Source organism: Fusarium poae, chromosome 3, assembly GCF_019609905.1.
Source record: "Fusarium poae strain DAOMC 252244 chromosome 3, whole genome shotgun sequence".
In the NCBI taxonomy this organism is placed as follows: Eukaryota; Fungi; Ascomycota; class Sordariomycetes; order Hypocreales; family Nectriaceae; genus Fusarium; species Fusarium poae.
The window spans coordinates 6,077,139-6,090,418 of NC_058401.1; the positions used below are offsets into that span (position 1 = coordinate 6,077,139).

At 45.6% G+C, this 13,280-nt stretch overlaps 2 protein-coding genes across 2 annotated transcripts; both read right to left on the reverse strand.

Annotated features, from left to right (window-relative positions):
- Positions 1-1,752: 1,752 nt before the first annotated feature.
- Positions 1,753-9,491, reverse strand: FPOAC1_009429 (uncharacterized protein; the record flags this gene model as incomplete). The annotated part of the gene is made up of 8 exons (XM_044853855.1): positions 1,753-3,590; positions 3,646-4,322; positions 4,377-4,636; positions 4,686-7,319; positions 7,375-7,489; positions 7,542-7,849; positions 7,902-9,356; positions 9,438-9,491. The coding sequence occupies 8 exons, from the start codon at positions 9,489-9,491 to the stop codon at positions 1,753-1,755; spliced, it is 7,341 nt and encodes a 2,446-aa protein (XP_044706525.1).
- Positions 9,492-10,046: 555 nt separating this feature from the next.
- On the reverse strand, positions 10,047-13,131 carry RAT1 (5'-3' exoribonuclease 2; the record flags this gene model as incomplete). The annotated part of the gene is made up of 3 exons (XM_044853856.1): positions 10,047-10,569; positions 10,622-12,734; positions 12,822-13,131. The coding sequence occupies 3 exons, from the start codon at positions 13,129-13,131 to the stop codon at positions 10,047-10,049; spliced, it is 2,946 nt and encodes a 981-aa protein (XP_044706526.1).
- Between the last annotated feature and the right edge of the window lie 149 nt (positions 13,132-13,280).

Consider the following 13,280-nt stretch of genomic DNA (forward strand, 5'->3'; position numbering starts at 1 on the left):
TAAGAGCAGTTCCCCAGAGTCAATAATTGAGGCTATTAAGTCAAATACAAAAGCAACATTGGCAGTTATGCATGAGGTTGTCCTATTAAGAGATCAGGTCCGAAATCTTGAAGAGGCAAATGCAATACTAAGCCGGCGCCGGAGGGCAAAAAGAACAAGACTACAGAAAGGAGGAGCGATGACTGTACAGGAAGCATTACAATCAATTGATCAGATAGATGTGAATACGCAGGTAGTGGCAGAATCATCAAGAAGTGGTGGTCGAGGAAGGTCGGTTGGACCGGGTGTTCGGCGTTGTGGTGTATGCGGCAAGACCGGGCATAACGCAAGAACATGTCAAGAGGATATTCAGGCCTCTGGAGATGAGTATAGTGAGTAGTTATAGTCAATTGAATGAATTGAAGCAATTTTATCATCTAGATAATAAAGAGGGTTAAGATTTTTGACCCACTCGCTTATCTGACTCACTCGCTTATCAAGCACGTTATATTTATTTTAATATTAAGTTTTTATTAAATCTTATTAAATTATATAGCCTTATAGCCTTATTACCCTTTTTATTATTTTTCTTTATTATTCTTATATTAAGTTTATTAAGAAAGTTATTTCTCTCTTAAGTTATATTAACTTTTAAAGACTAACTTAATAGCTATATAATTATTAACTTTTAAAGACTAATATAATAATTATATAATTATTCTTATATAAAGTTTAAAGTTTTATTAAGCCTTATAATATTATTACTTTTATTATTATTAATACTATTATATTACTATTAAAGTTTTAAGCTTATAGCTTTATTTAATATAAATTATATATTTAAATATTAAAATATTATAATTTTAAATTATATTTTAAATTAAAAATATTAAGTTTTTATTAAATCTTATTAAATTATATAGCCTTATAACTTTATTACTTTTTTTATTATTTCTTTTTATTATTCTTATATTAAGTTTATTAAGAAAGTTATTTTTCTCTTAAATTATATTAACTTTTAAAGACTAATATAATAACTATATAATTATTTTAAATTAAAAATAAATAATAATATTATTTTATTTATTTTATTTATTTTATTTATTTTATTTATTTTATTTATTTTATTTATTTTATTTATTTTATTTATTTTATTTATTTTATTTATTTTATTTATTTTATTTATTTTATTTATTTTATTTATTTTATTTATTTTATTTATTTTATTTATTTTATTTATTTTATTTATTTTATTTATTTTATTTATTTTATTTATTTTATTTATTTTATTTATTTTATTTATTTTATTTATTTTATTTATTTTATTTATTTTATTTATTTTATTTATTTTATTTATTTTATTTATTTTATTTATTTTATTTAATAAAAAGTATATAAACTTTTAAATAATTATTAACTATTATTTTATTAGTAAATTATCTTTTTATATATTATATCTTTATTAAACATACCTCTATTAAATGTTCAGTTAACTCAAGATAGTTACAGTTAACATCCTCCATCGAGTTAAAAGAACATGAGCGCCATAGCCCACTGAAGCCCAAAGAGTCAAGAGCATTGGTGAGTAATATAGTAGTATCAGTAGCTCTTGAAAACTGCTGAGTTGATGATAGCGCACGCAATAAGGTGTGTGCGGCTCTTAATGTAGTTGAGTTCTGGCTATGAAGTAATGTATCATCTAGCAACGATCGGATGGCCCCGCAACTTTCGTAAAAGTCAGTATTATTGATCAAAACTGTTGTTTGTTCTGACTTACAGGTGCTCTACCACGAATGGTCGTTCCTTGGCAAGAATGTTAAGCCAGTCTAGGGTCCGTGTCTGCACAGTGTCTTCCACATATTGGAAGTCAATGAGTTCAATGGAGGTAATCAACAATAACGCGTTATCGGACATTGCCTCAAGCTGTGGTGGTTTGCGCATTCCGTTGAGTAGACCAATATCGTCTGCGTTGATCCCAGCTGACCAAAGGCTGTCCTTTATTTCATGATTCCCTATAGCACGCGCTACTAGAAGGGATAAATAAGGCGAAGTTTGTGTGACCTCTGGCTTCTCCCTTCCCTCGACATCGCATGTCATTTTTAAGAATGAAGACAAAACTCTCATAGTAGTTTGCCTCGTCATGGTATCCGTCAAGCCGCGTGCTAAGCATGCACATACAGCAAGGTGGAACGTGTCCTGTTCGAAATGAATGCCGTAAATCTCTTCTAATGGCAAGGCGGCTTCATCCAACGGAGCTCTGCCTTGGAGAAGCAGTGATGCCATATTGTCTCCCTGGAACTCTTCCCCAGTACTGATATTTGCTAGAACAGCCTCAAGAAATTGAGCAGTACAATTGAAAAGACTTGCAGGAACCAGCCGTACCAGTGACATGGCGAGCCAGAACAGTTGGAGGCCGTACCTGGATGCCGATGGAAGTTTGGCCATCATTTTTGAAAGCGAAGTGACAATAGATACAAGCATCTCGCTATTGTGATCGTCACCAAATCGGTTGACGCTATTGCGCAAAGCCACTAATACTTGGTAAAGCAAGTCATCGTCAACCTCCTCACGAGCCAAGCAGCCCATAACGGCAAACGCTCGTGGCTGAATAGCAGGATTGTTCTGAAAAGCTGTGCTTGCCACAAGGCTCATCCATCTTGACCGCCATGTATTAGCAAGATCAATTGTTGGTGCGGCAATAGAACAAATCTCAAAAAGACAAGATGCGAGATTCTCTGTAGCTGTTAGTGCGGGGCCGGCTTCCTGAGAGGTCGATACTGATGCGCCGTCGCGTGGAAAGGTAGGCGGTGCTGCGAAAATGTCGCTGCGCGGATCGCAAAGAAAGTCGAGACTTGCTCGGAGTTTACCCGATCGAGCATCATCCAGATTGAAAGATGTGCATACAGCGTGGACCGAATTCACCAGTAGGCGGTAGACAAGCAAGCGAACTTCTTGAGCACCAGTATTCGCTAGCATTGTCACAATGTGGAATATTTCAGGTAGAAAAAGCTGGGACTGCACGCCATTGTCAAATGACAAGGCAAGGCAGAATCGAAGCAAGGTGCAGATCTCAGCCCATACTGCGTTGTCTGGCAAATACTTGGTAGGACGTAACGATGACCTGTTGAGGGCTTTGCGAAGCCTTGACAGAATTTTGCCTCGCAGTGTGACTGTTCCAATACCAACCACAATCGACGAAATAACGTCCAGAGAATCGTCATGAACGCTGTAAGTCATGGCCGACTTGAGAAGTTCATCCATGAAAACCTCGAGGAGAATTTCATCTTGAACGATCTTTGGCCAGACTGACTGCTCCAAGGCAAATGTGAGCGCATGATCTTGAACGGTCACATCGATGAGCTTTCGGAACAGGATCGCAACCCTTTCTCTACCCTTTTCGCCATCTAGCTCGTTTGTCAGGATATTTGTTCGCAGCCCAGGCAGCCAAGGGGCCATATAGGCTAGACTGAGCGGCTTCTGTTCATCGGGGAAACTCTCCCATCCGACAAAGAACTCGGTCAGAAAGTCTGACGTCAATTGAGGCTCACTCAGTGCCAGTTCATTGCTGATATCCACTACAAAGCGATTCGGGTCCAAAGGAACAGACACATCTACATGACAGTTAGTATAAAAGCAAACGTTTCGTCAAACAATCCAGTGACTGACCTTTGGTACAAATGATTCTTGAGGCTGAGCTGAATTTGAAAGCCCTACAGAGCGCCCCCAGCAAATTATAAGACGATAGCCTCAAGATATGATCATGGCTAGAAAGGTTTGCCAAGGAAAGGTTCAGAAGGGTGCCCGGAACGTCTTGTGGTCGGATGAGGCGTTCAACAGATTTGTGGGTTCTGTTATCCTTGCCGTGCTTGGCCTTGGCGCCTCGGATTGTCTGAAGTACGTCCGTTTTCTTGGGGCTGGTAAAGTACATCACAATCTTCCCATTGTCTGCCCGCAGACCAAAAGCTGAGTCGTCTTCGGTTTGTATGGATGTTGGGGCTTCATCAACTTCACCCAAGCGAAAGATATCGTTCACGGTAGTGCCCAGACGAAATCCCGCAAAAATCTCTTGCTTTTTCGTCGTCGTGACCTGGACAAACTGACTACCCACCTTGATGATTACTTCAATTTTGCCTTTGGACTTAGAAAGTCGTGTGATGGGCTGAAAGACGTAACGAGTATCAGTCACTACACTGATTGTCTCTTTCGGCAGATGAAGCTGGCTAAGGTGGAAGTGCGCCTGCAAATCTTGAAGACTCCCTATTAAGTGGTACTCCACGTTTTTGGGGTTGAAAACACCATTCTCATTCTTGGTGCATACCCTGAGTAAACGTCGAAAGCACCGCCTGCACGAGTATTAGTCTTCAGCCGAAGAGGTCCCATAGAGAGAGTCGACTTACTTGAATGCACTGTTCATGTTGTAGACGTAGATGCGTGTAAGGTTCTGTGATAATTCCGATGGTGTGAGTAGCTCTAGCTTTTTAAACAAATCGTCCTGAGGCTCATTGCGCCCATTATAACAGGTTGCGTCGATCAAAATCCCGAAAGGCCGGTGCCATAGTCTACTCGCAATCTTGAGGTAACAGTATAATAATGTGTCGTAGTCAATGCTCTCCGTCTCGATATGACGAAGAATAACACAAATAATAGACAAACCATCCTGTACACTGTCAGCCTGTATGAGCATTGGCCATCAAGTGAGGACTTACCTTGCTCTCGCCTCCATCGTACACAGCTCGCGCGGTTAGGAAGGATTCGGTACTTCGAAAAGCGTTTCGAAGCATAAAGTTCTGGAACCTAGAATACAATGGCGGGCTGTTGGAGGAGACCTGGGGCCTGTTCCAGGAGACAGCAAGTGGTGGCGGACCAAGATTAGCTATCAGGTTCCTCAGGGGTTCTAAAGCCGGCGAACGGCCTCGAACAACATCCCCTGATGTTCTGCCGTAGTCCTTTCTTTCACGCGAAATGAGGGTTTGCCTTACATGATCCCAATGATCGTACAAGAAGCGATGAAGAGCTACACATGACCCGAAGTCGAAAGACTCTATGGCACCATGTGCTTCCAACTGCTGAGGCGGCACAGAAATCTCGCGAAGAAAGGTGGTAACGTGATAGATGTTCTGTGTTAGGAAGTCGTTGAGTGGGAACATATAAGGCTCTTTGGCTCCAAAAAGTACATTGTTGGCCAGGTTCTGGATAACCTTTGCAATGAGGAGCAGTCCACGTCGCATTTCTTTGGATGGTGTCGTTGATACAAGGCCTTCCACCTCCGGAGCAACAATTGCAGGACAAAAGAAGCGGAGAAAAATGAAGGCCCCTACAGCAGTATATTTGGCATCAGGGAACCTTGGCATGACTGCATTTGATATGATGTAACAGATTTTGCGGAACGCCGGTGGGATACTGGTGGACGATGCACAGATGTCGTCAATGAAGACCTTGGCAACTATACGAAGCTGCAGGGCGTTCTTCTGGAGCTCCTCTGTTGAGCTGACTCTTGCAGGATCTAGTTCTAGGTCAAGATCCTTCGAAGTCAACATCAACCGTTCCAAAACCTTCTGGAGGGTATTTCGAATGTATGCGGCGCCCTTCCATTTGGCGTAAACCGACAACATTTTGGTCGCCACGCAGCCTCGGCGCAAAATCTCTGCCTCGTTCTCGGTATCTGCTATCTCTTGTTTAATAAGAGCCTCCAGCAGCTCAAATATCATCCCCCGTTGTTCAAAAACGGTGAGCAGACATATAGTTAGCTCGTCAACATCTGTGCTTGGGCAGGCCACCGCCATGGAAATAGCAAGAGAAAGATCACTAGTCAGGAGTTCCAACAATTCTTCGTACTTCTCACTTACAGCCGAGTCAGTCAGGTTACTAAACTCGGTTCCCTGGACAAGGATATTGTAAAGGACCTTGACGAATGCAGTGCGAATCTCAACGTTATCATGGTATCCAATGTTGAGTGAATGCTTAAGACCGACGTCAATATTGGCACTGAGTAAGTTGGACAAAATGGTGATTGCCAGGTCTGAGTTTGATGCAGACTCTTCGCGAAGTGTAACGCTCAACGTGGTGTCGGACCTGGTCAATTCCGATGGCTCGTGATTAAGCAAGGATAGGAATCGATTGAAATATGTATGAAACATCTGCGACTTCATCTCGCTCATGCCAGCATCTGTATGACTGTCAGAGGGCTGCAATGGCAAACGGAACGTTAGGTCAGCTAATGATTTCAAGCAAGCCTTGTCCAGGTCTTTCTGGACACGAGCCGTGTCATCTTGCCTAGATCCGGGTCCATGCTGTGGTGAACGAGGGCGTGCGATCCATCCAAAGATGTATTCGAGTAGCTGGTTTCGTATGCGGACGTCGTCTCTTAAGTTCAGATGTTCCTTTCGCTTAGTCACGACTTCACAGAGATGACACACGCGAATCTTTACTCTCAGGGTGTTGGGCGTGTCGACAATGCCGTCCAGGAACTTTGCGAAATTCAGTGTAAGCGACCCCAGGTGTACTGATGAAGCAGCTCCTAAATCAGAAGGGCTTTCAAGCCTTTCAACCAAGGCACGTAGTAGCGATGCTGCCTGTTCAGCGAACACTACTTCGCTGTCCTGATCTTTTTCAACGGGAGCCAGAGCACCAGTGAACAATACTTCCAATTCGGACTCCAAAGCTCTGAATAAAGGGTAATAAAGGGCAGGTGAGACCTCACTTGCAAGGACATCTCGCATTGCTTCACGAACTCTCACATTAGCACACGCTAAGAGCTGAATACTGAGTCTCAGATATCTTGTCAGCAATGGCTCTTCAGAATGCTCGGAGGAAACCCGATCGATCCATCGAAGGCCCCCAAGAGCCGGTTCTTCCAGGATGATGGCTGTATCAGCGGTACAAATACCACCCAAAGAAGCTAGGAATCCGGAGTAATTTCGCCATTCGGCCAGTGCTCTGCCATCCACGACATCAAGGGTAGACGTTGAAACGTCTTTTGCGAGGTACAGCCAACGATCGAACGCCGTTTCCCACGCATTCAGGATGCCACTTGTTGGGAATTGCATTTGACGAAGAAGACCTCTCACTCGCTTCTGGAATGCGACCAATCCAGTGAATCGAAATGCGGGTGATGATATTTCACGATAAACTTCCGCATTCCTAAGTATGGGCGCCGACGTTTTCGCCGACTCGACATGTTTATCGATGATCGAGCACTCCTGGAGGAATAACCCTGTGCAAGACGTCACCAGCTGACACGTCGTGATGCTCGCAGAACAAAGCGAAATGAGTAAGGTTGTCTCGAGTTTCGAAGACGCACTGATGACATCTCCTGCATCTTCTGGTACTTTGGCCAATTCCTATCATATGTAAGCGGCAAGAAGCCAACGCGAGAAATTCTTCGCAACCACATACCGGGATATTCTTGAGGATAAGCAAGCGCGCTTCTAGATATTCTTGAAGGTCGCGTAAGCTTTGGTCATCCTTCTTATAGGTTACAGATTCACATAAAGTAAGGAGAACCTTTGAACTTGCACATCGTGAGTTGGTGGCTTAATACCTGGGCAACATGAAGGACTTACCTTCTACTCCAGATGTCATCACGAAGCTCTTTTGTGCCAAAACGGTGCCCGGTATCAAATTGACGGTACGCTTCAAGATGACCCTGAAAGAGGCGGCTTGCTACACCAGTGGCAAGCTTGCGTATAGATGTGTTCTCGGACAATACGCATAGAAGGAAAGACTTGAAGAAGCTATTGTTTGAGCTGTCAGTAGATAAGTCGTCCAGCAAGCGAGCTGGAGATGCATCTAAAAACTGAAGAATGCTGCAGACAAGCTCTGTTCTTTCGCTTTCCTGCCGGTTCGTTGTCCCATTCTTGACGTTCTCGGTCTGTGGCGGTCAGCTACGGCCAGTTTTGCGGATTTCGATTCAGATGGCCTACCTCTAGTTGAGTTCGCATGAATGGTATTGCTACATCAAACAATTCATGGTACCTCAAAGCATAGGGTTGTTGAGCAAAATACGAACACCCTTGAACAGCAGCTAGCTTGAAGCTAGTCGGGGCGTTCGGTGCGATGCAACTCTCAACAAAGCCACTAACACTTGTATCAAGATTGAGATGTGTCAAGCTCACGAAGGCCGCAGTCATCATGTCCTGGTCGAAGGGTCCGTATTCCGGTGAGGTGATGCGGCGGAAAAGAGCATCACGGACTTCATCCTGTACATCTAGTGCATAACTGACTAATGCAGAATCGCTCTCCACATCAAAATGCCTGGCAGCGCGGAGCAAAGAGACGAGACAATAAGCTGCTTGCTCATTTCGGTTCCGCGAGGCTTTTCTTAGTCCCTCCAAGAAGGAAACTTTCTTCGCCATACTGCTGCTCTTTGCTTCACGCATGTTGCTTGCAACTTCGAAAACGTCTGGCAAAAGAAACAGCAATGTGGTTTGGAGCGGGTAAAACAGGCCCCTCCGTCGTCCATTATCGGTCGCAGCCTGTGCCATGTCAAATAATGTATCAGCTCCTCCGTCGAGTCGCTTATGTACTTGATGAAGCTGCACAAACTCTCGCGGGAACCGGTCCAACCATCTCATAATCAACAATGGTGAGACTACAGCAATAGTATTCTGATATGGCTTTCGGAAGTGCAGGAAGCTTGAGCAGATCTCTTGTATGACCTGACCAAGCTTTGGGCCGTCAACCCAGAAGAAAGACAGGAGTCGCAAAACCACAAGTGCCGCTCTCTCAGCATCCTGGAACGATCCTGGCGCAGACACGCCAGGCTGAGTGACAATACTAGTTCGTATGGAGTATATGACATTTCTAAGATAGTCAAAAGCAGCAGTCCAGCTGGATGTTGTGACATATTCCGTCACTGTCTTGATGTGTGTATCCATCTCCACCAATGTCTCTGTAAACTTCTCATCACTTGGGGGTGAGCTTTCCGCGTCCGAGGATACAGACGAGCTTTCGGGTCGAGCGACAGAGACATTCCGCGTCGACACTCGATCAAGAAGGGTCTGGGCAGGGAGGATACAATTCTCGGGAATCGGTTCAAGAAGATGCTTGAACGCGTCGAAGAGACGGCTGACGAGTACTTCATCAAGAGGAGGAGGCGAAGGGCTCGGACTTATATCTGCATCTCGCGAAAGGGATCCCCAATGCGAAGAACAGCAGTCTGCAATAACGGCGACGACGTAAAGCTCAGAGGCTAGGATGTGGTTTGGATGGTCGGCGACGGTCGAGTATGGGCGCGCGAGGTCCTCGAGGAGGACCAGGAGTGATGCGATGACTTTAGCAATCGAACTATTGCCGAGCTCGACCAGAGTGGCTCTGGTGACTTGGAGAACATCGTCTTGTTGTAAGGTCTGGCCGCTTGTACCAGCTCGATGGGGGAGCTTTCGGGGTGCCCGATATCAGTCGACCAAAGCTCCAAAGGGGAAGGGGAACAGCCACAGAGGCAATAATATCAAACTTACTCTGGTAGCGAGCCTGTCGACAAGACAGCCGACGAGGCTTGCATCGCCATTCATCTTCGGAGCAGCATTGAGCGTGTGAAGGTTTGGGAGGAATCAAGTTGGGAGTTGTCCTGGTTCCTTCAAGGGTCGCTTGCTAGTGCTAGGTTGTCCCAAACCCCGCGAGCCGTCCCCACACACTTGACCGGTACATCGCAGGGAGAGCTGACCGTTTTCAGACTTTCGTGACATGGAATGTATTACTAGCACAACTACGAGCCTTTGGTTGTTTCATGCATATGATAAAAGCCAAATTATTACATGCATATTTCTTCAATTTATTTAGAGAGCCTCTAACTATTCTGGTTCGAAATTCTTGTCCTCCCACTTGATGACAAGTCCAATATTCAATGTTACTGTAGCCGTCGATAGACGCCAGTCATTTTCGATTATACACTGAAAAGCACCCAATGGTAAAGGAGAATGAGAACAAGTCAAATGTTGCCCTGTCAATTCATCTGCAGTGCAGTAGGCCCTTGCAAATTGGAGCTCCTTTGTTTTAGACTGACACCTATCAGGAGTATGAAAGATTATCATATGGCTATTCGACATCCGGTCAGCCAGACCATGCTACTACCTATATGACCGACCGTCTTGATAACGGCCTCGGGAATTGTAGCCTCCTGAGCCTCGTCCTCTCTCATAGGAAGTGTTGCCATAGCCATTGTACCCAGGGGCGCCATTAGCTGGGTGAGGAGGGACCCTGTATTGGTTGTAACCTGAAGGGCCTCCGTGTCGGTTGTCATATGGCTGGTTGTGATAGCTGTTTGGTGGTGGCGGTGGTGGCACTCCAATCCCGAATCCAGGGGCTCCTGGTGGTGGAGGAACGTGAGATACTGGCGCGGGAGGGTAATGGCCGTTACCTCGGCCGTATCCCCCCTGATGTCGATTGTACTGAGAACCACGCGACATTCCAGGTCCGTTGTAGCCACCTCGATCATGGCCGCGGCCAAAGCCGCCATTCCTGCCTCCGCGACTCGCTCTGCTCCGCATGTCCTGTATATCATTCTGTGTGAGGGCAGGTTTTGGGAGTTGCACTCCACGGAGGAGCATCGACTTGTGTGTCTGCGATACTTGAGGGAAATCGTAAAACACACTACTACAGTTAGCCAAATGATAACGAACCGACAAAGGACCTAAACACATACCTGACTGATCGATCATAGTCTAGATTGGGCATACTATTCCGTTCCAAGGGGTACTTCAACTCGCTGTGAGGAACATAACCCTCCTTCTTCTCTACTTTGCCTGACAAGCCGTCACTCTTCTTTGGGTTCAGCTTGAATTTGGAGTCGCCTTGCTTCTTGGAGTAGAATTTGGTCAGGACCTCGTCGTACAGGCTCTCGTGGCCTTCCGAAAAGATCAGAACATCTCTGCCCATCTCATTGCGCGCAGAATCTGCTGCACTGAGTTCCGGGTATTTGCCTTGGACTGCTGCCAAAAGCCGCGGCATCTCAATAAATGGAAGCAATGCAACTCCTTGCCAAGCCATTTTCTTTCCATTAAGGTCAATTTCGAAGTCCTCAGGATAAAAGTCTATAATGTCGCTTTCCGGGTTGAGCATGAGATCATGAAAGACTTCGGGTAGAGCGTGTCTTGATGCAGCTGGCAATACACTCATCAACTGTTCAAAAGGCTTGGATACCCGTCCTTTCTCGAAAGAAATGTTCATTTTGGCAATATCTTTGAAATCAGCCGCGAATGGTGCGTAGTGATATGGGTAGTACCATTCCCAAGATGGGCACCCTTGGAAGTAGTACAGCAAGACCCACGCGAGTCCCTCGACATAGGCTCGAGCAACCCCATGACGGAATTCAATGTCTTTGGGATCTTTATGGAATTTCTTCTCATAATATCGGTCGGCATAACCATCCTCCCATAGGCGCACATCATCGACGGGGCCCTCTTCAGTCGAGGCCGATGGGGTAGCCGCACTGGGTGCATCAAGCACTGAATCGTTTCCTTCTTCAATGCTTGACGCCTTTCGCTTGCCAAGAGCTGAAAGGGAATCTTGCTCGGGATTCTCGAGTTTTGCGCTAGCCAACGACTTCTGCGACTGGAGCTGTGCTTTAAGCACACTGGCAGCACTCTTATTAGCAACGTTCGCATCTGGCGCAGTGCTGCGATTCACCACCATGTCGTGGGTGAGTGTCTGCTCGTGTCGGCCAGGGTATGTTCCTATGGCCTGGAGTGGTAAACCATGTGCAGGATTTTCGTGACCGTTGATCTTTTTCGGATGACTCGGGCCGCCCTGGCGTCCTCCGCGACCGTTGCTCTCGTTCTGAAGCCTTCTCCGCTTGAAGTTGGCTTCACGTCGATCCTCTTGTTCTTTTCGTCGTTTGAAGATACCGTCCTCTTGCTGCGCTAGACCATCCAGGATGACCTGAGCTCTTTCAAGATCAATATGGCCATCCTTGGTAACGTAGCCACCCATGACTGGCAGATTGTCTTTCCAAATCTTGGTCAGGGTGTCAATTCCATGCTCCCTAATCTCAAGAGCTGGAAGGTGAGGGAGGAAATCGTTGCCAACGAAACAACACATGAAGATCCAGTCGTCAACTGCTCGTTCCAAGTCGAAACGGAAGGGCAGGTTGGGCACTCCCAGCTCGACCTCCAAATACTCTCGCAATACCGCGACATGTAACCAAATGAAAGGTTTGAGAGCAACGCCTTTGTCTTTCTCGTCATGCTCGCCGTCCTTCTTCTTTTCCTCGCCACGGCAATTCTGAGCATCGTGACCCTTCTGGCCACAGAGCTTACAGAGACGAGCCTTCTGATCTTGGAAAAATACATCCTCGCGCAGGACTCGGAAATGAGGCTCATGGGTTGCAAGTCCAAGCATGATAAGATCAGCATCCAAACCGTAGATGACATGGCGAGTGTTTGGGTCATGGTCGGGGGATGCTCTTTGGGAGCGGACAAAATTCATGATCTTGTGCTCACCCTCTCCAGGAACTGTGGCATCAGAGATAATGATCTTTAATTTGGCCCAACCTGGGTCTGTGTTGAGTTTGTACTGGCACCAGTATCTCAAACTGAGTGCTAGGATGTCCATGAAAGGAGTGCCGGGGGTGATCGAATTCGAATCAAAAGCCTTCTTCGTCACAGTTTCCAAGCTTTCAGCAGTCAAGTTGCCACCGTTCTGTTGCTTCAACATCTTTATGAGCTCTTGTTTATCCTGCTCTTTCTCTTGTGCTTCTTGTGCAGAGCGAAATCGTCGCGACCGCTGCTGATTCATTTTGGCTCGGGGGGCAACACCATCTGTGGCGGTTGGTCAGTATCAAGACGGTGACTTCACGAGAGCGGCAGCTGTAGGGTACGGATACAGGTAGCAAACAATAGACTTACCAACTGCAATCATGAGAATCTTTCTAGGTCGCACCATATTCACCACGCGATCAGTATATCTGAAGACCTCCATCATCATCTCTTCCTCATCTTTGGGGGCTGGCCGATCTTCGGGATGAGAACAAGGATGTACGATACCGTTCATATCGAGATAGAGGTTATCGAACTCTTCGCCGTTCGGATTGGGTCGAGTGGTGTCAACAGGAATCGTAGAGCCATCTTCCATCACAAGAGCCTGATCCTCAATTACCGGCGATATGATCTTGGGATATCTGGATGACAGCCATCGAAAAGCAGCTGGGATACCCATCTTGTCGTTTCTACGAGAATTGTCAAGTCAGGAACTGTCGCGAACTGCCGCGCGAAAAGCCGACAGGCAAAAGAAACGATGCAGTCGCAAAACCTTGGAGTTGAAGACAAAAAGTATCGAACAACTCTTTTATTATCCACAGCTAAAAT